General features: G+C 40.3%; 1 protein-coding gene across 1 annotated transcript in view; it reads right to left on the reverse strand.

The window, feature by feature from the left end:
* The window catches only part of CCDC7 (coiled-coil domain containing 7), a 262,345-nt gene that overhangs the window by 75,083 nt on the left and 164,458 nt on the right, over nucleotides 1-22,804 (reverse strand). The window contains exons 32-35 of the mRNA XM_055543752.1: nucleotides 19,790-19,900; nucleotides 13,225-13,335; nucleotides 1,885-1,995; nucleotides 926-1,054 (exon numbers count right to left, since the gene is read on the reverse strand). Coding sequence (XP_055399727.1) covers nucleotides 926-1,054; nucleotides 1,885-1,995; nucleotides 13,225-13,335; nucleotides 19,790-19,900 — 462 coding nt within the window. The remainder of the gene's footprint in view (nucleotides 1-925; nucleotides 1,055-1,884; nucleotides 1,996-13,224; nucleotides 13,336-19,789; nucleotides 19,901-22,804) is intronic.

The raw sequence follows: 22,804 nt of genomic DNA on the forward strand, positions 1-22,804 counted from the left end.
TTATATATGATTGTGAGAGGTAATTAAAAGATCAGGCTGAATTCTATAAGTTTCTTACCAGAAATTCAGCAAAATCACAAAGATACAGGAAAGTATCTTTAAAGTAACAGGAGAGAAAAAAATGTATCATGCAAATACCAACCAAAAGAAAGTTTGTGGAGCTACACTGATAGCAGATAAGGTAGTTTTAAAGGAAAATAAATAAAAACCATAAAAATAATGAAGTCTCTCCCTTAGGATAAAATGTTCTGTCCCCAAGAATAATATCACTTTAAAATTTATATGCACAAAAATAATAGAATATCACAAGATATAAACCAAAGCCTATCACAACTACAAGAATAGAGAAATCCACAAAGTGTAAGATATAACACATTTAATTCAGTGATTACAAATTGCTAAGTCACTTCAGTCGTGTCCGACTGTGCGACCCCATAGACGGCAGCCCACCAGGCTCCCCCATCCCTGGGATTCTCCAGGCAAGAACACTGGAGTGGATTACAAAAGAAAGAGATAAATCATCAATAAAGATCTGAAGTACAATGAGAATGTACAATGGGCATTGGCAAAGTACAAAGTACAATGGGCTTCTTGGGTAGCTCAGTCAGTAGAGTCTGACTGCAATACAGAAGGCCTGGGTTCAATCCCTGGGTTGGGAAGATCCCCTGGAGAAGGAAATGGTAACCCATTCTCGTATTCTTGCCTGGAGAATCCCTTGGACAAAGGAGCCTGGCAGGCTGCAGTCTACAGGGTCGCAAGAGTCGGACACGACTGAACAACTAAGCGCAGAGTGTGCACATTCAGCGCTGGGCACAATGAGAGTAATTACTAAATAAGCAAATGGTTGAAGATATATTCATAAACAAAAAACAGCATTCTGAAATTAATTACATACAGTTTATAAGATTTATGCTTAATTACTTACCATCAAGATTCTCCTTTTTGATAGCTCTAGGTTTCTGAGTTTGGGATTGCTTTCTTGAAAACAAATCCTCCTTCTCAGGATGTAGATTTTCAACTGTTATATAATTTTTCTGGTTTTGAAAAGGATATGCTAGGTAGAAAAACATACATGTATAATGGAACTTCTGGATATGCCAAATAATCAAATTTTCTTTGCATAGAGCTGAATTAAGAAACATCATGTGAATAATTGTCATGAGTGTGTGTGAAAGCAGTTTTGTTACTGAGTGACCAACCTAGATAGCATATTGAAAAGCAGAGATATTACTTTGCCAACAAAGGTCCGTCTAATCAAGGCTATGGTTTTTCCAGTGGTATGGATGTGAGAGTTGGACTGTGAAGAAAGCTGAGCGCTGAAGAATTGATGCTTTTGAACTGTGGTGTTGGAGAAGACTCTTGAGAGTCCCTTGGACTGCAAGGAGATCCAACCAGTCCAACCTAAAGGAGATCAGTCCTGGCTGTTCATTGGTGGGACTGATGCTGAAGCTGAAACTCCAATATTTTGGCCACCCCATGCGAAGAGTTGACTCATTGGAAAAGACCCTGATGCTGGGAGGGATTGGGGGCAGGAGGAGAAGGGGACGACAGAGGATGAGATGGCTGGATGGCATCACCGACTCAATGGACATGAGTTTGGGTGAACTCCAGGAGTTGGTGATGGACAGGGAGGCCTGGCGTGCTGTGATTCATGGGGTCGCAAAGAGTTGGACACAACTGAGTGACTGAACTGAACTGAATTATTAACTGTGCAAATACCAACAAAACGGTATCATTACTTTGCCATTGTTCTCAAATTATCTTAGGTCATTCATTTTGACTTCTATAAAATATATGCTCAAATACATATTCATGAACCAAAGGAAAAAAAATCTTCTGATGAGTTTAAAATCATTTAACATTTCCTTTAATTATTATACTTACTATAGCGTCTTTCCTCTCGAGAAGCTATCTGTTTCTTCACTTGCTTTTGGGGTTTCGAAACTAAATCTTCATTCACAAGCAGAGTATTTTGACCTGATGCTCCAAAATAACCTACATAAAAGATGCATTTAGTCTATTACCTGGAAAAATACAACTATTGGGCCATCTTTAGATTTCAAATTTATAATAAGGGTACAGAAGAATTTTCTCTCATTTTTATGAAGTCATAAGTCATTGACTAATACTATAATGCTAGATCTGTTATAAAACTAGATGATGTTGAAGCTATCTCATTATATAAATTTTCCTAAGCAGCAAGTATATTTTATTTTATTTATTCTTTTTTTGGAGGGGAAATTGGCTTAAAAAAAACATTTATTTTAATTGGAGGCTAATTACTTTACAATAATGTAGTGGTTTTGCCATACATTGACATAAATCTGCCATGGCTGTACATGTGGTCCCCATCCTGAACCACCCTCCCACCTCCCTCCCCATCCCATCCCTCTGGGTCGTCTCAGTGAAACAGTTCCAAGTACCCTGTCTTATGCATTGAACCTGGACTGGTGATGCATTTCACATATGATAATATACATGTTTCAATGCCATTCTCCCAAATCTTCCCACCCTTGCCCTCTCCCACAGAGTCCAAAAGACTGTTCTATGCATCTGTGTCTCTTTTGCTGTCTCTCATATAGGGTTATCGTTACCATCCTTCTAAATTCCATATATATGCAGTTAGTATACTGTAGTGGTGCTTTCCTTTCTGGCTTACTTCACTCTGTATAATAGGCTCCAGTTTCATCCACCTCATTAGGACTGATTCAAACGTATTCTTTTTAATGGCTGAGTAATACTCCATTGTGTATCTGTACCACAGCTTTCTTATCCATTTGTCTGCCAATGGACATCTAGGTTGCTTCCATGTCCTGGCTATTATAAACAGAGCTACAATGAACATTGGGGTACACGTGTCTCTTTCAATTCTGGTTTCCTCAGTGTGTATGCCCAGTAGTGGAATTGTTGGGTCATATGGCAGTTCTATTTCCAGTTTTTTTCAGGAATCCCCACACTGTTCTCCATAGTGGCTGTACTAGTTTGCATTCCCACCAACAGTGTAAGAGGGTTCCCTTTTCTCCACACCCTCTCCAGCATTTATTGCTTGTAGACTTTTGGATCGCAGCCATTCTGACTGGCGTGAAATGGTACCTCATTGTGGTTTTGATTTGCATTTCTCTGATAATGAGTGATGTTGAGCATCTTTTCATGTGTTTGTTAGCCATCTGTATGTCTTCTTTGGAGAAATGCCTGTTTAGTTCTTTGGCCCATTTTTTGATTGGGTTATTTATTTTTCTGGAATTGAGCTGCATGAGCTGCTTGTATATTTTTGAGATTAATTCTTTGTCAGTTGCTTCATTTGCTATTATTTTCTCCCATTCTGAAGGCTGTCTTTTCACCTTGCTTATGGTTTCCTTTGTTGTGCAAAGGCTTTTAAGTTTAATTAGGCTCCATTTGTTTATTTTTGCTTTTATTTCCATTACTCTGGGAGGTGGGTCATAGAGGATCTTGCTGTGATTTATGTCATAGAGTGTTTTGCCTACGTTTTCCTCTAGGAGTTTTATACTATCTGGTCTTATGTTTAGATCTTTAATCCATTTTGAATTTGTTTTTGTGTATAGTGTTAGAAGTGTTCTTGTTTCATTCTTTTACAGGTGGTTGACCAGTTTTCCCAGCACCACATGTTAAAGAGATTGACTTTTCTCCATTGTATACTCTTGCCTCCATTGTCAAAGATAAGGTGTCCATAGGTGTGTGGATTTATCTCTGGACTATTTTGTTCCATTGATCTATATTTTTGTCTTTGTGCCATTACCATACTGTCTTGATGACTGTGGCTTTGTTGTATAGCCTGAAGTTAGGCAGGTTGATTCCTCCAGTTCCATTTTTCTTTCTCAAGATTGCTTTGGCTATTTAAGGTTTTTTTTTTTTTTTTCCCCATACAAATTGTGAAATTATTTGTTCTAGTGCTGTGAAAAATACTGTTGGGCTTGATAGGGATTGCATTGAATCTATAGATTGCTTTGGGTAGTATAGTCATATTCACTATCTTGATTCTTCCAATCCATGAACATGGTATATTTCTCCATCTATTTGTGTCCTCTTTGATTTCTTTCATCAGTGTTTTATAGTTTTCTATATATACGTCTTTTGTTTCTTTAGGTAGATATATTCCTAATATTTAATTCTTTACATTGCAATGGTGAATGGAATTGTTTCCTTAATTTCTGTTTTCTCATTGTTAGTGTATAGGAATGCAAGGGATTTCTGTGTGTTAATTTTATATCCTGCAAATTTACTATATTCATTGATTAGCTCTAGTAATTTTCTGGTTTCTAGGGTTTCTGGTTTCCTAGGGTTTTCTATGTAGAGGATCATGTCATCTGCAAACAGTGAGAGTTTTACTTCTTCTTTTCCAATCTGGATTCCTTTTATTTCTTTTTCTGCTCTGATTGCTGTGACCCAAGCTTCCAAACTGTGTTGAACAGTAGTGGTGAGAGTGGGCACCCTTGTCTTGTTCCTTACTTTAGGGGAAATGCTTTCAAATTTCACCATTGAGGATAATGTTTGCTGTGGATTTGTCATATATAGCTTTTATTATGTTGAGGTATGTTCCTTCTATTCCTGCTTTTTGGAGAATATTTATCATAAATGGATGTTGAATTTTGTCAAAGGGTTTGTCTGTATCCATTGAGATAATCATATGGTTTTTATTTTTCAATTTGTCAAAGTGGTGGATTACATTGATTGATTTGCAGATATTGAAGAATCCTTGTATCCTTGGGATAAAGCCCACTTGGTTATGCTGCTGCTGCTGAGTCACTTCAGTCATGTCCAACTCTGTGCGACCCCATAGACGGCAGCCCACCAGGATGCCCCGTCCCTGGGATTCTCCAGGCAAGAACACTGGAGTGGGTTGCCATCTCCTTCTCCAATGCATGAAAGTGAAAAGTGAAAAGTGAAGTCGCTCAGTCATGTCCGACCCTCAGCGACCCCATGGACTGCAGCCTTCCAGGCTTCTCCATCCATGGGATTTTCCAGGCAAGAGTACTGGAGTGGGGTGCCATTGCCTTCTCCAACTTGGTTATGATGTATGATCGTTTTAATATGTTGTCAGATTCTGTTTGCTAGAATTTTGTTAAGGATTTTTGCATCTTTGTACATCAGTGATATTGGCCTGTAGTTTTCTTTTTTTTGTGTGGCATCTTTGTCAGGTTTTGGTATTAGGGTGATGGTGGCCTCATAGAATGAGTTTGGAAGTTTCCCTTCCTTTGCAATTTTCTGGAAGAGTTTGAGTAGGATAGATGTTAGCTCTTCTCTAAATTTTTGGTAGAATTCAGCTGTGAAGCCGTCTGGGCCTGGGCTTTTGTTTGCTGGAAGATTTCTGTTTACAGTTTCAGTTTCTGTGCTTGTGATGGGTCTGTTAAGATTTTCTATTTCTTCCTGGTTCATTTTGGAAAGTTGTACTTTTCTAAGAATTTGTCCATTTCTTCCACGTTGTCCATTTTATTGGCATATAATTGCTGATAGTAGTCTCTTATGATCCTTTGTATTTCTGTGTTGTCTGCTGTGATCTCTCCATTTTCAGTTCTAATTTTGTTGATTTGATTCTTCTCCTTTTGTTTCTTGATGAGTCTGGCTAATGATTTGTCAATTTTATTTATTTTCTCAAAGAACCAGCTTTTGGCTTTGTTGATTTTTGCTACGGTCCCTTTTGTTTCTTTTGCATTTATTTCTGCCCTAATTTTTAAGATTTCTTTCCTTCTGCTAACCCTGGGGTTCTTCATTTCTCTTCCTTTTCTAGTTGCCTTAGGTGTAGAGTTAGGTTGTTAGTTGACTTTTTTCTTGTTTCTTGAGGTAAGCCTGTATTGTTATGAACCTTCCCCTTAGCACTGCTTTTACAGTGTTCCATAGGCTTGGGGTTGTTGTGTTTTCATTTTCATTCGTTTCTATGCATATTTTGATTTCTTTTTTTATTTCTTCTGTGATTTTTTGGTTATTCAGCAGCGTGTTGTTCAACCTCCATATGTTGGAATTTTTAATAGTTTTTCTCCTGTAACTGACATGTAATCTTACTGCATTATCATCATAAAGATGCTTGGAATGATTTCAATTTTCTTGAATTTACCAAGGCTAGATTTATGGCTCAGGATGTGATCTATCCTGGAGAAGGTTTCATGTGCGCTTGAGAAAAAGGTGAAATTCATTGTTTTGGGGTGAAATATCCTATAGATATCAATTAGGTCTAACTGGTCCATAGTCATTTAAAGTTTGTGTTTCCTTGTTAATTTTATGTTTAGCTGATCTATCCAGAAGTGTGAGTGGGGTATTAAAGTCTCCCACTATTACTGTGTTATTGTTATTTCCCTTTCAGACTTGTTAGCATTTGCCTTACATATTGCGGTGCTCCTATGTTGGGTGCATATATATTTATATTGTTATATCTTTTTCTTGGATTGATCCCTTGATCATTATGTAGTGTCTTTCCTTGTCTCTTTTCACAGCCTTTATTTTAAAGTCTATTTTATTTGATATGAGTATTGTTACTCTTGCTTTCTTTTGGAAAGAAAGACAACATATACAGGGGTCTTTTTTCTTTGTATCCATTCAGCCAGTCTTTGTCTTTTGGTTGGGGCATTCAATCCATTTACATTTAAGGTAATTATTAGTAACTGGACATGGAATAACAGACTGGTTCCAAATAGGAAAAGGATTACGTCAAGGCTATATATGGTCACCCTGCTATTTAACTCATATGCAGAGTACATCATGAGAAACGCTGGGCCAGAAGAAGCACAAGCTGGAATCAAGACTGCCAGGAGAAATATCAATAACCTCAGATATGCAGATGACACCAGCCTTAGGGCAGAAAGTGAAAATGAACTAAAAAGCCTCTTGATGAAAGTGAAAGAGGAGAGTGAAAAAATTGGCTTAAAGCTCAACATTCAGAAAACTAAGATCATGGCATCTGGTCCCATCACTTCATGGCAAACAGACGGAGAAACAGTGGAAACAGTGTCAGACTTTATTTTAGGGGTTCCAAAATCACTGCAGATGGTGACTGCAGCCATGAAATTAAAAGATGCTTATTCCTTGGAAGGAAAGTTATGACCAACCTAGATAGCATATTCAAAAGCAAAGATATTACTTTGCCAACAGAGGTCCGTCTAGTCAAGGTTATGGTTTTTCCAGTGGTCATGTATGGATGTGAGAGTTGGACTGTGAAGAAAGCTGAGTGCCGAAGAATTGATGCTTTTGAACTATGGTGTTGGAGAACACTCTTGAGAGTCCCTTGGACTGTAAGGAGATCCAACCAGTCCATTCTAAAGGAGATCAGTCCTGGGCGTTCATTGGAAGGACTGATGCTGAAGCTGAAACTCCAATACTTTGGCCACCTCATGCTTAGAGTTGACTCATTGGAAAAGACCCTGATGCTGGGAGGGATTGGGGGCAGGAGGAGAAGGGGACAACAGAGGATGAGATGGCTGGATGGCATCACCGACTCGATGGACATGAGTTTGGGTAAACTCCGGGAGTTGGTGATGGACAGGGAGGCCTGGTGTGCTGGGATTCATGGGGTCGCAAAGAGTCGGACACAGCTGAGTGACTGAACTGAACTAAACTGATGATCCCATTGCCATTTACTTTGTTCTTTTGCGTTTGAGTTGATACACCCTTTCTGTGTTTCCTGTCTAGAGAAGATCCTTTAGTATTTGTTGGAGAGCTGGTTTGGTGGTGCTGAATTGTCTCAGCTTTTGCTTGCCTGTAAAGCTTTTGATTTTTCCTTCATATTTGAATGAGATCCTTGATGGGTACAGTAATCTGGGTTGTAGGTTTTTCTCTTTCATCATTTTAAGTATGTCCTGCCATTCCCTTCTGGTCTGAAGACTTTCTATTGAAAGATCAGCTATTAAACTTATGGGGATGCCCTTGTGTGTTATTTGTTGTTTTTGCCTTGCTGCTTTTTATATTTGTTCTTTGTGTTTGATCTTTGTTAATTTGATTAATATGTGTCTTGGGGTGTTTCACCTTGGGTTTATCCTGTTTGGGACTCTCTGGATTTCTTGGACTTGGGTGATTATTTCCTTCCCCATGTTAGGGAAGTTTTCAACTATTATCTCCTCAAGTATTTTCTCATGGTCTTCCTTTTTGTTTTCTTCTTCTGAGACTCCTATGAATTGAATGTTGGGGCATTTAACATTGTCCAGAGGTCTCTGAGATTTTCCTCATTTCAATTCTTTTTTCTGTTTTCCTGTCTGCTTCATTTATTTCTACCATTCTATCTTCTACCTCACTTATCCTATCTCTGCCTTTGTTATTCTACTTTTGTTCCCTCCAGAGTGTTTTTGATCCCATTTATTACATTATTCATTATATATTGACTCTTTTTTACTTCTTCTAGGTCCTTATTAAACATTTCTTGCATCTTCACAATCCTTGTCTCCAGGCCATTTATCTGTAACTCCATTTTGTTTTCAAGATTTTGGATTCACTATCTTTACCTGAATTCTTTTTCAGGTAGATTCCCTATCTCTTCCTCTTTTGTTTGGTTTGGTGGGCATTTATCCTGTTCCTTTACCTGCTGAGTATTTCTCTGACTTTTCATATTGTTTAGATTGCTGTGTTTGGGGTGGCCTTTCTGTCTTCTGACAGTTTGTGGTTTTTATTTATTGTGGAGGTTGCTCGCTGGGTGGGGTTGGATGGGTGGCTTGTCAAGGTTTCCTTGTTAGGGAAACTTGTGTCGGTGTTCTGATGGGTGGAGCTGGATTTCTTCTCTCTGGAGTGCAATGAAGTGTCCAGTCGTGAGTTTTGAGATGTCATTGGGTTTGGTGTGACTTTGGACAGCCTGTATATTGAAGCTCAGGGCAATGTTCCTGTGTTGCTGGGGAATTTGTGTGGTATGTCTTGCTATGGAACTTGTTGGCTCTTGGGTGGCACTTGGTTTCAGTGTAGGTATGGAGGCTTTTGGATGAGCTCTTATCCATTAATGTTCCCTGGAGTCAGGAGTTCTCTGGTGTTCTCAGATTTTGGATTTAAGCCTCCTGCCTCTGGTTTTCAGTCTTATTCTTACAGTAGCTTCAAGACTTCTTTATCTATTTATTCAGCACCAATGATAAAACATCTAGGTTAATGATGAGATGTTTCTCCACAGTGAGGGCCACCTGGAGAGGTTCACAGAGTTACATGGAGAAGAGAAGAGGGAGGAGGGAGATAGAGGTGACCAGGAGGAGAAGCTGCTGCTGCTGCTGCTAAGTCGCTTCAGTCATGTCTGACTCTGTGCGACCCCATAGAGGGCAGCCCACCAGGCTCCCCATTCCTGGGATTCTCCAGGCAAGAACACTGGAGTGGGTTGCCATTTCCTTCTCCAACGCATGAAAGTGAAAAGTGAAAGTGAAGTCACTCCGTCATGTCTGACTCTTAGCGACCCCATGGACTGCAGCCTACCAGGCTCCTCCGTCCATGGGATTTCCAGGCAAGAGTACTGGAGTGGGGTGCCATTGCCTTCTCCAGTAGGAGAAGAGGGGAAATCAAAAGGGGAGAGAGCAAGCTAGCCAGTAATCAATTCCCTATGTTCTCTCCACAGTCTGGACCCCTCAGAGATGTTCATGGAGTTACACAGAGAAGAGAAGAGGGAGGAAGGAGACAGAGGTGATCAGGAGAAGAAAAGGGGAAATCAAACGGAGAGAGACAGATCCAGCCTGTAATCAGTTCCCTAAGTGTTCTCCACAGCCCAGAACACACAAAGAGATTCACAGAGTTGGGTAGAGAAGAGAAGGGGGAGGGAGGAAATAGAGGCGACCTGGTGGAGAGAAAGGAGAGTCAACAGGGGGAGAGAGCAATCAAGCCTGTAATCACACTCCCAAGTAAAAACGGGTACTGAAGATTGGGTTCTTAAAGGTACAAAATTGATAACAAATACTAAAAAGCAATGATTAAAAATCTAGAGTAGAGGTTAAACTCTCAAAAATACAATATTAAAAAAACAAAACAAAGTCACAAACATTATAATATATATATATGAAGTTTGCTTTAAAAATAGGGTCTTTTTTTTACAAAGTACATCATGAGAAATGCTGGGCTGGATGAAGCACAAGCTGGAATCAAGACTGCTGGGAAAAATATCAATAACCTCAGATATGCAGATGACACCAGCCTTAGGGCAGAAAGTGAAGAGGAACTAAAAAGCCTCTTGATGAAAGTGAAAGAGGAGAGTGAAAGTTGGCTTAAAGCTCAACATTCAGAAAACTAAGATCATGGCATCTGGTCCCATCACTTCATGGCAAATAGACGGAGAAACAGTGGAAACAGTGTCAGACTTTATTTTGGGGGGCTCCAAAATCACTGCAGATGGTGACTGCAGCCATGAAATTAAAAAACGCTTACTCCTTGGAAGGAAAGTTATGACCAACCTAGATAGCATATTCAAAAGCAGAGACATTACTTTGCCAACAAAGGTCCGTCTAGTCAAGGCTATGGTTTTTCCAGTGGTCATGTATGGATGTGAGAGTTGGACTGTGAAGAAAGTTGAGCGCTGAAGAATTGATGCTTCTGAACTGTGGTGTTTGAGAAGACTCTTGAGAGTCCCTTGGACTGCAAGGAGATCCAACTGGTTCATTCTGAAGGAGATCAGTCCTGGGTGTTCTTTGGAAGGACTGATGCTGAAGCTGAAACTCCAATACTTTGGCCACCTCACATGAAGAGTTGACTCATTGGAAAAGACTCTGATGCTGGGAGGGATTGGGGGGCAGGAGGAGAAGGGGACGACAGAGGATGAGATGGCTGGATGGCATCACCGACTCGATGGACGTGAGTTTGAGTGAATTCCTGGAGTTGGTGATGGACAGGGAGGCCTGGTGTGCTGAGATTCATGGGGTCGCAACGAGTCGGACACGACTGAGCGACTGAACTGAACTGAAGCAGGTTATATAAGCGAAAATTAAAGGAGTAATAGAGGACTTAAAAAAAAGTTTAAAAAATTTAAAAAATGATATAAGTAAAAATATATCTAGGAATTTCTCCAGAGCTGTTGTGGACAGTGTGGGGTCAGTTCAGTTTCAGTTCCTTGATCTGGCTTATACTTCTCAGGATCTATAGGCCCTTTCCAATGTAGTCAGTGCTTACTACAGGGTTTTAATCTGTTGCACCTGTCACTTCCAAAGCGGTTCCCTCTGTTTATTTTAGCTTCTGTTTGCTGGTCTCTTCAGTGTCTAATTTCCACCCTAACACCAGGGGGCAATGGTGGTCACTTATTTAGGCTCACTTGTTCAGTCATGCTGTGGGGAGGGAAGAACACTGCAAACAAATATTACTGGCATGTGTGGGGAGTGCTCACAGTGTTTCAGCTGCAGTGGGTTTGCCCCCACTCACAGCGTGTGAGCTTTCATTGTCTACACTACTCAGGCTCCAGGTTGCTCTGCTGGGAACGGTCTGAGGCAGGCCCTGGGTTGCGTGCACTTTCCAGGTCTAAGCCGCTCAGGTTCAGGTTCTCCGGTACTCCACAAAGGCGCAGACTTGGTTGGGCCTGTGTTTTGTGCCCTTCCCAGGTCCAAGCAGCTCAGGTGACTAGGTGCTTGGAGAGCACAGTCACCCCAGGTAGGGGGTACGTCTTATTGCCTCTCCCATCACAGCTGCTCAGTTTTCTGGGTGTACAATGGGTGCATCTTCTCAGGTGTGCCGTGTGTCTTTTCTGGGGAGCTGATCTCTGGCTGTGACCCTCCCAGCAGATGTCAACAGTCCAGAATCCCAAGAAGTCTTGGTTAGCAATGAAGGCTGCTCACAGTTTGGTAGAGGATGCCTCTCTGGGGCCGTGATTTCCCCTTCATGGCTATGGCTGCAAACTCCCACTGCCTGCTTGTCTCCGATGGGGGATGGGCCGGTCTGCAGCCTGCTAGCCTAAGTGAACACCTGCTCACATTTGCCCATAAGCCCTGAAGAAAACTGCTCTGGCTGGCACCATTTTAGTGGGCATATAGAAGACCATAAACCTCCCTGACTAGCAGCCCCTAGTGCTGTTGTTTCTCAAAAACAGCAGCAACTGCCTAGAATAAAAAAGCAAAAAGCAACACCTTCATTTCTGAGTTCAAGAATAACAAGGTCCTTCGTGAGACTAATTCTCACTCAATAGCCTCAACTAACCTGTGCACATGGCCTTAGGAGCATGGAGTCTCAATGACTATTGGCAGCTCAACATTGTAATAAAACTCTGAGCACTGGCAGTACCTGACTTTGACATTGTCACAGAGATTATCGCCCAAGATAAAAAACTTGATATACAACAACTGACATCTCAAACTCCCTTTTCAGCATCATTGTCAATGTGGATAATCAGGATCAGTTTAATTTTATGTGTAATGGTTTGCAATATACCACTAATGTCCATCCAAAAGTCTACCTAAATTCCCCTACTATCTGTCTTAGATATGATGAGACCTAGAAAAATTCAAGCTACTGGAAGGAACACTAGCTTTCCACTATGTTGAAGACGTCTTCCTGGTGGTCCCAGACAAGGGCACTACCCAATGATGACTGGTCATTCTGTGGACTCACATGAGGCAAAGTGATGAGCCATTAATACAGATGAGGCACCAAGACCCATCACCCAAGTGAAATTCCTAGGCACGATATAGAAAAAGCAACAACATCCTATCCAGAGGAAATGACTAACAATATCTGGTCCTCTCAACTTCCCCAAATAAAAAGAGGTACTTTTCTGGTATTGGCACTTTTCAAACAGAGAACTTGATGGCACCTACCTATGAGGTCACCAAGAAGATCTCACCTTTGTGTGACCCAACTAACAGAATACCCTGGTGGGGGTCTCCATCAAGCCTCCAGGCTGCCATTCCCCTAAGCCTCTCTGATTTCTATTTGCTGTTTTAGTTACAGATCTCAAAAACTTCTGCTTGTCATTTGGAGCCTAGGCAGAATGATGCTGCTACTGGTCAGAAGTGCCCACTGGGCAGAATTTCCTGGAACCTGTAATCTCCCAGAGTCAGCTAAAAGGTATACACAATTCAAGATATGACTGGACAGTTACTGAGCTTAGTGGATACTGAGTGAATGCTTTATGGCTGTGAAATAATCTTATGACAAAGAAATTACAATCCAAAGGTATTAACACTTTGGATCTTGTTCTCTAGTTATCTGTGGGTATTCACAGTTTAGGTCATTTATTTTTACTTCTATAAAATATACACTCAAATACATATTCATTGACCAAAGAAAAAAGATTTTCTGATGAGACTAAAATAATTTAAAAGTTACCATAATTATTATACTTACTCTGACTCCTTTCCCTTCTGTAATTTATTTGTTTCTCTACTTGAGTTTGGAGTTTTGACACTGGATATTGATCAAAAACCGTAAGATTTTCATCTGGTACTCCAATACGAGCTACATAGAGATGCATTTAGTTCAGTAAATGGAAAAACAGATCCATCATGAAATCTCTAGATTTCAAATTTACAGCAAGTATACAGTAGAATTTTCTCTCATTTTTAAAGTTATCAGTAAATTGTCATAACAATCTTAAATGCAAATAAGAAAAGTTTTAATGGATGCTACTGAAAATGTCTCATTATTTCAAAGATATTCTGAGGCATCAAATATATTTCATATTAGTCTCTACTTTGGGGGCATGTATACACTAAATAAATACACAATAATAGATGAAACAATAAAAATACATATGCACAAGGTTATTCATTATAGTGTTATCTGTAATTGCAAGATATTTTATTTCTTGAACAGCTAATGTTCAAGAATAGGATATTGGTTAAATGCTGTACTAAGTCACTTCAGTTGTGTCCGATTCTTTGCAACCCTATGGACTGTAGCCCACCAGGCTCCTTTGTCCATGGGGATTCTCCAGGCAAGAATACTGGAGGGGGTTGCCATGTCCTCCAGGGGATCTTCCCAACCCAGGGATTGAACCTGCAGCTCTTATGTCTTCTGCACTGGCAGGCAGGTTCTTTACCACTAGCGCAACCTGGGAAGCCCCTTATTGGTTGAATAAACCAAGGCATATACAATTAATTATGGTATAGTATAAACTGTGGTATATAATGTGGTACTATTTTATATATTTACATAAAAATAATAAAAAGATTTTTATAAACTACATGGAGGGATTTCTAGGAGATAATGTTAAGTGGAAAAAAAATTTTTAAAGGGTATGTAGTATGCTAACTTTTGGTTCAGAAAGAAGTAATCAGAAAAATGAAAAAATAGATATTAACTTTACAAGATGAAGCACAGAAAAGATAAGCATAAGAAGAAAGGGAGAGAGAGCGAGGACTGGGGAATGCAGAGAGACGCACTGGAAAGAAATGATGCTCTTAAGTACACCTTTGGTAAGTAGGTCAATATGTTGCATACATTTCAAAAATAGAACTAAACCAACAAGGATAAGAAGAGGAAATGAAAACTGAAAGCAAATGAAATGAACCTACTGCTGCTGCTGCTAAGTCGCTTCAGTCATGTCCGACTCTGTGCGACCCCATAGACGGCAGCCCACCAGGCTCCCCTGTCCCTGGGATTCTCCAGGCAAGACCACTGGAGTGGGTTGCCATTTCCTTCTCCAATGCATGAAAGTGAAAAGGGAAAGTGAAGTCACTCAGTTGCGTCTGACTCTTAGTGACCCCAGGGACTGCAGCCCACCAGGCTCCTCCATCCATGGGATTTTCCAGGTAAGAGTGCTGGAGTGGGGTGCCATTGCCTTCTCTGGAAATGAACCTACTGAAGTGTTAAAAAACCAACAATGATCCCAATTAGTCATAAATACAGTGTTTGAAACATACCCTCAATCTTGGGCAAGAGAATGGGGGAAAGACAGAAACCAGATCACTAAATATTTTCAGTAGCCTTTTCTCTTTTTTTTTTGGTAGTGGTACATGCTAAGTAATTCTGTAACAGGGGTGGAAGCACTGCGGAATTGGAGCAAATATATAAATCTGTTGATGTAAGAGTCAGGTTTAACACCATGGAAAAAACACACACGAAATGAAGGAAGGCAAGCAGACCTGAGAGACTAAAACTAAAGGTGTCTGAGAGTCCTCATGATTTCTTGAATATAAGTATGCATGAACATATGCATATTTATGTGCACATGCACACGTATGTGTCTATGAATATATGTACATGTGTATAAAAACTATGGAGTATGGACCCAAGTTAAAATACTACATGTATTGGGTGGTTTGATTCATTGATGGAGGAGGTAATTTTGTTTAACTTGGTAACAGTAGCACCTGTAAGATCCATCAATACAGACGCTTCCTACTTTTACTCAGACCTGTAAGCCTTCATAAATAAACATAACTAGACATTAGACAAGGTCTCTACGTCTCCAGTGGGGACCTGAGGACATACCCTTACAAAGTTCCAAGTAAGGAGGGGAAAAATTGCATTTCTTGGGCCTTTTGAATACTGCTGAACAGATCTCTGTGATTCCCATAGCCATTATAGAAGGATGAGGAGGAAACAGATAATTCTGTATAGTTTTATTTTACCATAACTCTTTTCCAGACACAACTATGAGTAAATACACTTTGGGCCTCTACAAACCCCAAATATTGTGGTTTCTATTAAAGAATATGTTATTGGTAGAAATGTACTTTTTATATCAACTAGCACAACCCCCACCATGTCCCCACTGTGAGATTTACTGAGTTTAGGGTATTTTAATGGAGTACATTAAAGGGAGATAAGAAAGTCTTCCTCAGCGATCAATGCAAAGAAATAGAGGAAAACAACAGAATGGAAAAGCCTAGAGATCTCTTCAAGAAAATTAGAGATACCAAGGGAACATTTCAAGCAAATATGGGCTCGATAAAGGACAGAAATGGTATGGACATAACAGAAGCAGAAGATATGAAGAAGAGGTGGCAAGAATACACAGAAGAACTATACAAAAAAGATCTTCATGACCAGGTAATCATGATGGTGTGATCACTCACCTAGAGCCAGACGTCTTGGAATGTGAAGTCAAGTGGGCCTTAGAAAGGATCACTACAAACAAAGCTAGTGGAGGTGATGGAATTCCAGTGGGAGCTATTTCAAATCCTAAAAGATGATGCTATGAAAGTGCTGCAGTCAATATGCCAGCAAATTTGGAAAACTCAGCAGTGGCCACAGGACTGGAAAAGGTCAGTTTTCATTCCAATCCCAAAGAAAGGTGATGCCAAAGAATGCTCAAACTACTGCACAATTACACTCATCTCACATGCTAGTAAAGTAATGCTCAAAATTCTCCAAGCCAGGCTTCAGTAATACGTGAACCGTGAACTTCCAGATGTTCAAGCTGGTTTTAGAAAAGGCAGAGGAACCAGAGATCAAATTGCCAACATCCGCTGAATCATCGAAAAAGCAAGCGAGTTCCAGGAAAACATCTATTTCTGCTTTATTGACTATGCCAAAGCCTTTGACTGTGTGGATCACAATAAACTATGGAAAATTCTGAAAGAGATGGGAATACCAGACCACTTGACCTGCCTCTTGAGAAACCTATATGTAGATCAGGAAGCAACAGTTAGAACTGGACATGGAACAACAGACTGGTTCCAAATAGGAAAAGGAGTACGTCAAGGCTGTATATTGTCACCCTGCTTATTTAACTTATATGCAGAGGACATCATGAGAAACACTGGGCTGAAAGAAGCACAAGCTGGAATCAAGATTGCCAGGAGAAATATCAATAACCTCAGATATGCAGATGAAACCACCCTTAGGGCAGAAAGTGAAGAGGAACTAAAAAGCCTCCTGATGAAAGTGAAAGAGGAGAGTGAAAAAGTTGACTTAAAGCTCAACATTCAGAAAACGAAGATCATGGCATCCAGTCCCATCACTTCATGGCAAATAAATGGGGAAACAGTGTCAGACTTTATTTTTTGGGGCTCCAAAATCACTGCAGATAGTGACTGCAGCCATGAAATTAAAAGACGCTTGCTCCTTGGAAGGAAAGTTACGACCAACTTAGCATATTCGAAAGCAGAGACATTACTTTGCCAACAAAGGTCCGTCTAGTCAAGGCTATGGTTTTTCCAGTGGTCATGTATGGATGTGAGAGTTGGACTGTGGAGAAAGCTGAGTGCCGAAGAATCGATGCTTTTGAACTGTGGTGTTGGAGAAGACTCTTGAGAGTCCCTTGGACTGCAAGGAGATCCAACCAGTCCATCCTAAAGGAGATCAGTCCTGGGCGTTCATTGGAAGGACTGATGCTGAAGCTGAAACTCCAATACTTTGGCCACCTCATGCTTAGAGTTGACTCATTGGAAAAGACTCTGATGCTGGGAGGGATTGGGGGCAGGAGGAGAAGGGGACAACAGAGGATGAGATGGCTGGATGGCATCATCGACTCGATGGGCATGAGTTTGGGTAAACTTCGGGAGTTGGTGATGGACAAGGAGGCCTGGCGTGCTGCGATTCATGGGGTTGCAAAGAGTCGGACACAATTGAGCGACTGAATTGAACTGAACAAAAAGCATTAGAGCTGTCTCTGTCACCAGTGGTACCTGACATTGTGAAATTTAGAGAAGATTGCCGGGGTCCAGCCCCGGCTGATCCAGGGTATTCGAAGGAGAGACGGCTAGGCGACCTATTCAAATGTTAATTAGAGATAATAAAGAGGAATAGAATGAGGATAGCTCAGTAGGAAAATTCAGTGGAGAAAAGAAGCTGAGTGGCTTGGTTTACACGGAAAATCAATATAACCCGTGACACCAGGTTAGCTCTGACCACGGAGGCCGCAGGCGCCCTCTCGAATAGTGGAAGGTGCCCCACCTTAGACACCTTCTCGAGTGGGTCTTAGAAGCCCAGGCAAATAAACGGTCGCAGAGGATATCCACGCTCCAGATGGACACTCAGCTGGAAGTTAAAGGGAAGAATGACATGGGGAGACCAAGCGTTGGTGAGCAAGGCCCATAGCTTTATTTTCAACAGGGGCTTTTATACCATAAGTTACACATAGAGGATAATAGGGGATGCAAAATCAGCAGTCTTTGATGCTTATCAAAAACCAGGGTTTCTTTCCTGCAGATTTATCGTATACAAATGGTTTAGGTGATTTACATCATCTTCTGGCCAGAGGCCTATTAACATTTTATGACTCTTGACAAGCACTTATCAACAAAGACTTATTTTCTCTAAGAGTAATTATTTTAAGGTTTGGCGCCATCTTCCGAAGATAAGATTACGTTCCTATAGGGTGGATGTGTAATGGGTTTACAAAGGAAAGAATTTACTACCTTAAGGGTCTAAAGTTACTAACACCAGGCCACTACTTATTTTTTCTACATACCAACTATATTAATTAATGCACATTCAAGGATACAATTCAGGGGATGTGAAAACTTGGCAACAAACATTGGCTCATCAATGAAATCTTTTACTAGTTTTATTCTGACAGTTTCTAATTCTCTGAGAGGCTCTAAGCTATTTGAATATCTTAAGCTTCCCGTGCCTCTGGAGGCTGGGAGACTGTAAACAATCGTATGCATAGCTGTAGGTGTCCGGGTAAACTTGTCAGGCGAGTTAGAGAGCCATCTGAGGGGTTTGGATTTAAACACTCCTAATTGCCCAGAAACTTTATTAATTGGAGCTATAAGTTAACTCTTTGACAGAGAGAGCGAGATGGTGGTGGGGGACAGCCCCCAGTAAAGTCAGAGGTGAGAGCACAAAGCAATAAAGTAGGCAGACTCTGGTTTTTTGGGGGGTAGATGCTCGAGAATATCCGGGGGCACTCCCGAGGCTCGATCCCGCCTTTGCGTATGCCGAGCCCCCTTCCTCATGACCTTTGTCACGAGTGGAATGTCTCTCGCCGGCTCCCGGCAGAAGATATCATTCAAGATAAAGAATCTTGGTACAATGAAGCTGACATCACAGATGCCCTTCTCAGCATCACTCTCCACGTGGATGATAGGATTAGTCTGATGTATGCAGTATGGGTTATAGCGCACCACCAAGATCTTCCCATGAGACTCCCTAAATTCTCTATCTGTAATCAATGCATAGGTTAAGACTTGGGAAAAGTCCTGCTCCTGGAGGGAGCACTAGCCTTCCACTCTTTCAATGAAATTATCCTAGTGGGCTCAGACAAGGGCACTACCCCAAAAGAACAGGATGTTCTATTTGCTTACAAGTAGGATGCAGTTAGGCCATTAATAACAAGGTACAAGGACTCAAAACTGAAGTAAAATTCCTGAGCATGATCTGTAAGGGGCATAGTTCAGAGAAAATGACTGTCATTCTTTTGACCCTCTCTGCTTCTGAAATGAAAATCATTAGAGTAACTGGTGGGACTACACAGACACAGCCTCACTCTCACAGGATCACCTAGCATCCATCAGGTTCCCACAAAGACCACTGTTTGCTTGGGGCCTTGATGGGCAGGATCTGCTGGAAGCCCTTCAGCTGACTGCCCTATGTGCTCTTTTCATGGAGCCCTCTCATTTCCAAGCACTGTTTCAGTTAGAAACCTCAGTTACATCTCTCTTTGCCTATGGCAATCTATGGCCACTACCACACATCAAAGTCATTCACTGGGCTTTGAGTCCATAATCTGCCAGAGCTGGCTAAAAAGTACATATTTTTTATGAGGTCTATTATTGGTGTTGGTGAATAATAGGAGCATGACTTTGGTCATGTAATAATCCTAGGATAAGAAATTGCAACCAAAACATATAATACCTTTGCTTTTGTTCTATAATTTTATCAGGGTTATCATATTTTATGTCAAAGTTTTAAATTTCTACAAAATATTTGTTCAAACACATATTTATGAACCAAATAAAGCTCTTCTGACATATTTAACTTAAAACTATATAAAGTTATTGCTAATTATCATACTTACTCTTGAGTCTTTCTCCTATGGAAGTTCTTTGTTTCTTTACTTGTGCTTGTTTTTTTAACTCTGAATCTTCATGTTCAAGTATAAGATTTCCACCTGGCACTTTATCAGGAGCTATATAAAGAGATAATTTAAGTCTCTTAATAGGAAAAATTACGACTATAAAAATTCTAGATTTTAAACTCAGAAACATTTTCTCTCATTTGCATAAAGTCCTAAGTAAAGTATCATAACAATAGATCTGATATGAAAATTTACAGAATATTTTTAATGGATATTTATTGAAGCTGTCTCTTTGTTTTATAAATATTCTCAGGTATCAATATGTTTATAGTAGATTCTAATGTTCATAGATTATTTATGCTTTTGGATAATATATATGTACAGACCAACCAATGAAAATACTTGTGCATACGGTTGGTCATTATAGCATCATTTGTAATCACAAGATATTCAAAATCATCTGAGTGTTCAAACAATAGTATAGTACCTTCCACAATATATGTAAATCAAATAATTATGCTGTATATCTTAAACTTACACAATGATATATGTCAAATATATCTCAATAAAATGAAAAACATAGTACCAATTATAGTATATGATGATATATGTATATAAATTGTAGTATACATGGTGTACAGGTGATGTGATGTGGTGCAAATATCTGTACCCAGAATGAGACATTCCCCTCTCCTATTATCAATACATCAAATGCTTGCCAGATGTCATGGGAGAAAGAAAGACTGGTGGGAACACCGGTAGAGCTCGTGCCCTTTCATGTTTAGACTCCTACTTAATTATTGCAGTAAGTGAATAAAGGCCTTTTACTTTCAGTTTGGTTCATTGTCTTTACAGATCACCTTCACAACTGATAGCTCTCTTCTCAGTGACAAATGGTGGCAGGCAGGGTGGCCCAATTAAGCACAATGTCTTTCTGGAAAAGTAAAAAGCATGAAGATCACCCAGGGTTTTGGGGAGACACTAGAGAGGACTACAAGGCCTGTTGGGGAGTACTAGCTGGTCAACTGCAAGAGTCTGAAGGTCTAACAATGCACTTTGCTAGCAACAGCTATGAGTCTCAAGAAGTGCTACATTAGGAACGCCTGGGGGCACTCTTGGAGAGGGCTAGCAAATTGTTTATGCAAGCTTCCTGGGCTAGAGGGCTAATGATGGTCCTTCTCTTTAGCCCCAGAATCCCTGCCAAAATGCCTGGTGGAATTAGTGATCTAACAGAAGGACTCTGGGAAATTTATGGAAGCAATTCCTGGGTACTCCTTGTCCTCTGATGACAGTACTAAAAATTGTCACATCCTCTGCAAGCTCAGTTGCACCCAATGATTGTTGTCAACTTTAATGAGGTCCCCATTCTGGTGGGCTACAGTCCATGGGGTTGCAAAGAGTAGGACATGATTGAGCGACTAGGCACAGCACACAGCACCAACAACAATGGACAGCCTACAATACAGCAAGTTACTGAGACCCATGATTGAATTAAATGAATATAGAATGCTTTGAGATTGCATTGTCCATGATATAAAGAGACCTCACAGACTTGGGTTGTTCACTTGCATGATGAAGTAGGAATCTTTTTTACCCTACTTTTTTTTCCTTCAACACTTTCTACTTCTAGTCTGATAATTTTACTAATTCATAAAATTTTTAAGCAAGCAAAGTATGGAATGAACTGATTTCAAGGAGGTAATTTTCTTAAAGTTAGCAAGAACAGTGTTACTGTGTGGGTGGACCTGTTTAAGAGTGTCCTAAAAGCAGAAAATTTGATCAAGGAGGCTAAGAGGAACATGCACATCCTACTTCCTCATCTGGGAACTATTTGGGCTCTGAAATTTTGGCCCAACAGTGATGGGTTCCCTACGACCAAAACACATGTTTAGACCAAGCTTTGAGAGAACAGCATCTCTGCAAACTACACTGGTGGTCCCCAGATTCTACAAGGAGAGAGTGACAGTGATAGATAATGAGATTGTTATTAATAACAAGACTCTAGGTTAATTAGTGCCATTCCTGCTGGTTATCTAGCTCAAATAAACCTCCTCAGAAAGTTAGATCCATTTGTCAGTGACATAATCCAGATGTTAACTGACAAATTCCTGGGCAGGGTAAATGTAACTACTGCCAAAATAACAGAGAGAGATCATCACAGAAAGTGACAGTAAAATGGTAACTGAGCACATGTAACTGGAGGATTTGGTAGGGCTTTTCCAAATAAACCTCTGGGTCTTATTGTTAAACAAAGGGAGCGCAAAAGAAGAAATCAGTGGGTTCTCCACTTAGAAACTCATAACTCATGTCCTTTCAAGCTCTGGGAGATGGTGATCCTTTCAAGCTCTGGGAGATGGTGAAGGACAGGGAAGCCTGGCATGCTACAGTCCATGGGGTCCTTTAGAGGCCAAATGGCAACCTTCCCTAAGGTCTGCCTGGTAATGATTCCTACAACTAATAGAAGTGCTCTTCCTTTTTCTCCCAGGATATTCTAAAATGAATCATAGAGTCCTACCAATTTTTATCTAAACTTTTTACATTTAAAAAAAAACCAATACAATATTGTAAAGTAATTAGTCTCTAATTAAAATAAATAAATTTAAATTAAAAAAAAAAACAAAGACGCTACAAAAAAATAAAAAAAACAAGACTATGAAATGTCCTATGCACAAAGTGAGGAAATGAGGTCCTATGAAAGGGTCAAAGTTCAAAGTACACATGGGGAAGAACTGCATATTTTGGACTTTTGGGATAACGATGCACAGCTGACTATGACCCCCAAAATCCCTGGGATGAGAATGAGGAGAAATGGATAAGGCTCTGATTTCCTGTCAGAAGCCACCACCACCAAGACCCCTACCAAGCTTGACTACAGATATAACATATCATGATTGTGGCACTACTACTGAATGGATTATTATTAGAGACATATTGTTGATATGCATACCTGATAGCACCTAATTCAAGCCATAAACAAAATTATTGTAGTTAAGAAAATTTTAGTGGGACATATGG

This window comes from Bubalus kerabau, chromosome 13 (genome assembly GCF_029407905.1).
Source record: "Bubalus kerabau isolate K-KA32 ecotype Philippines breed swamp buffalo chromosome 13, PCC_UOA_SB_1v2, whole genome shotgun sequence".
Classification (NCBI taxonomy): Eukaryota; Metazoa; Chordata; class Mammalia; order Artiodactyla; family Bovidae; genus Bubalus; species Bubalus kerabau.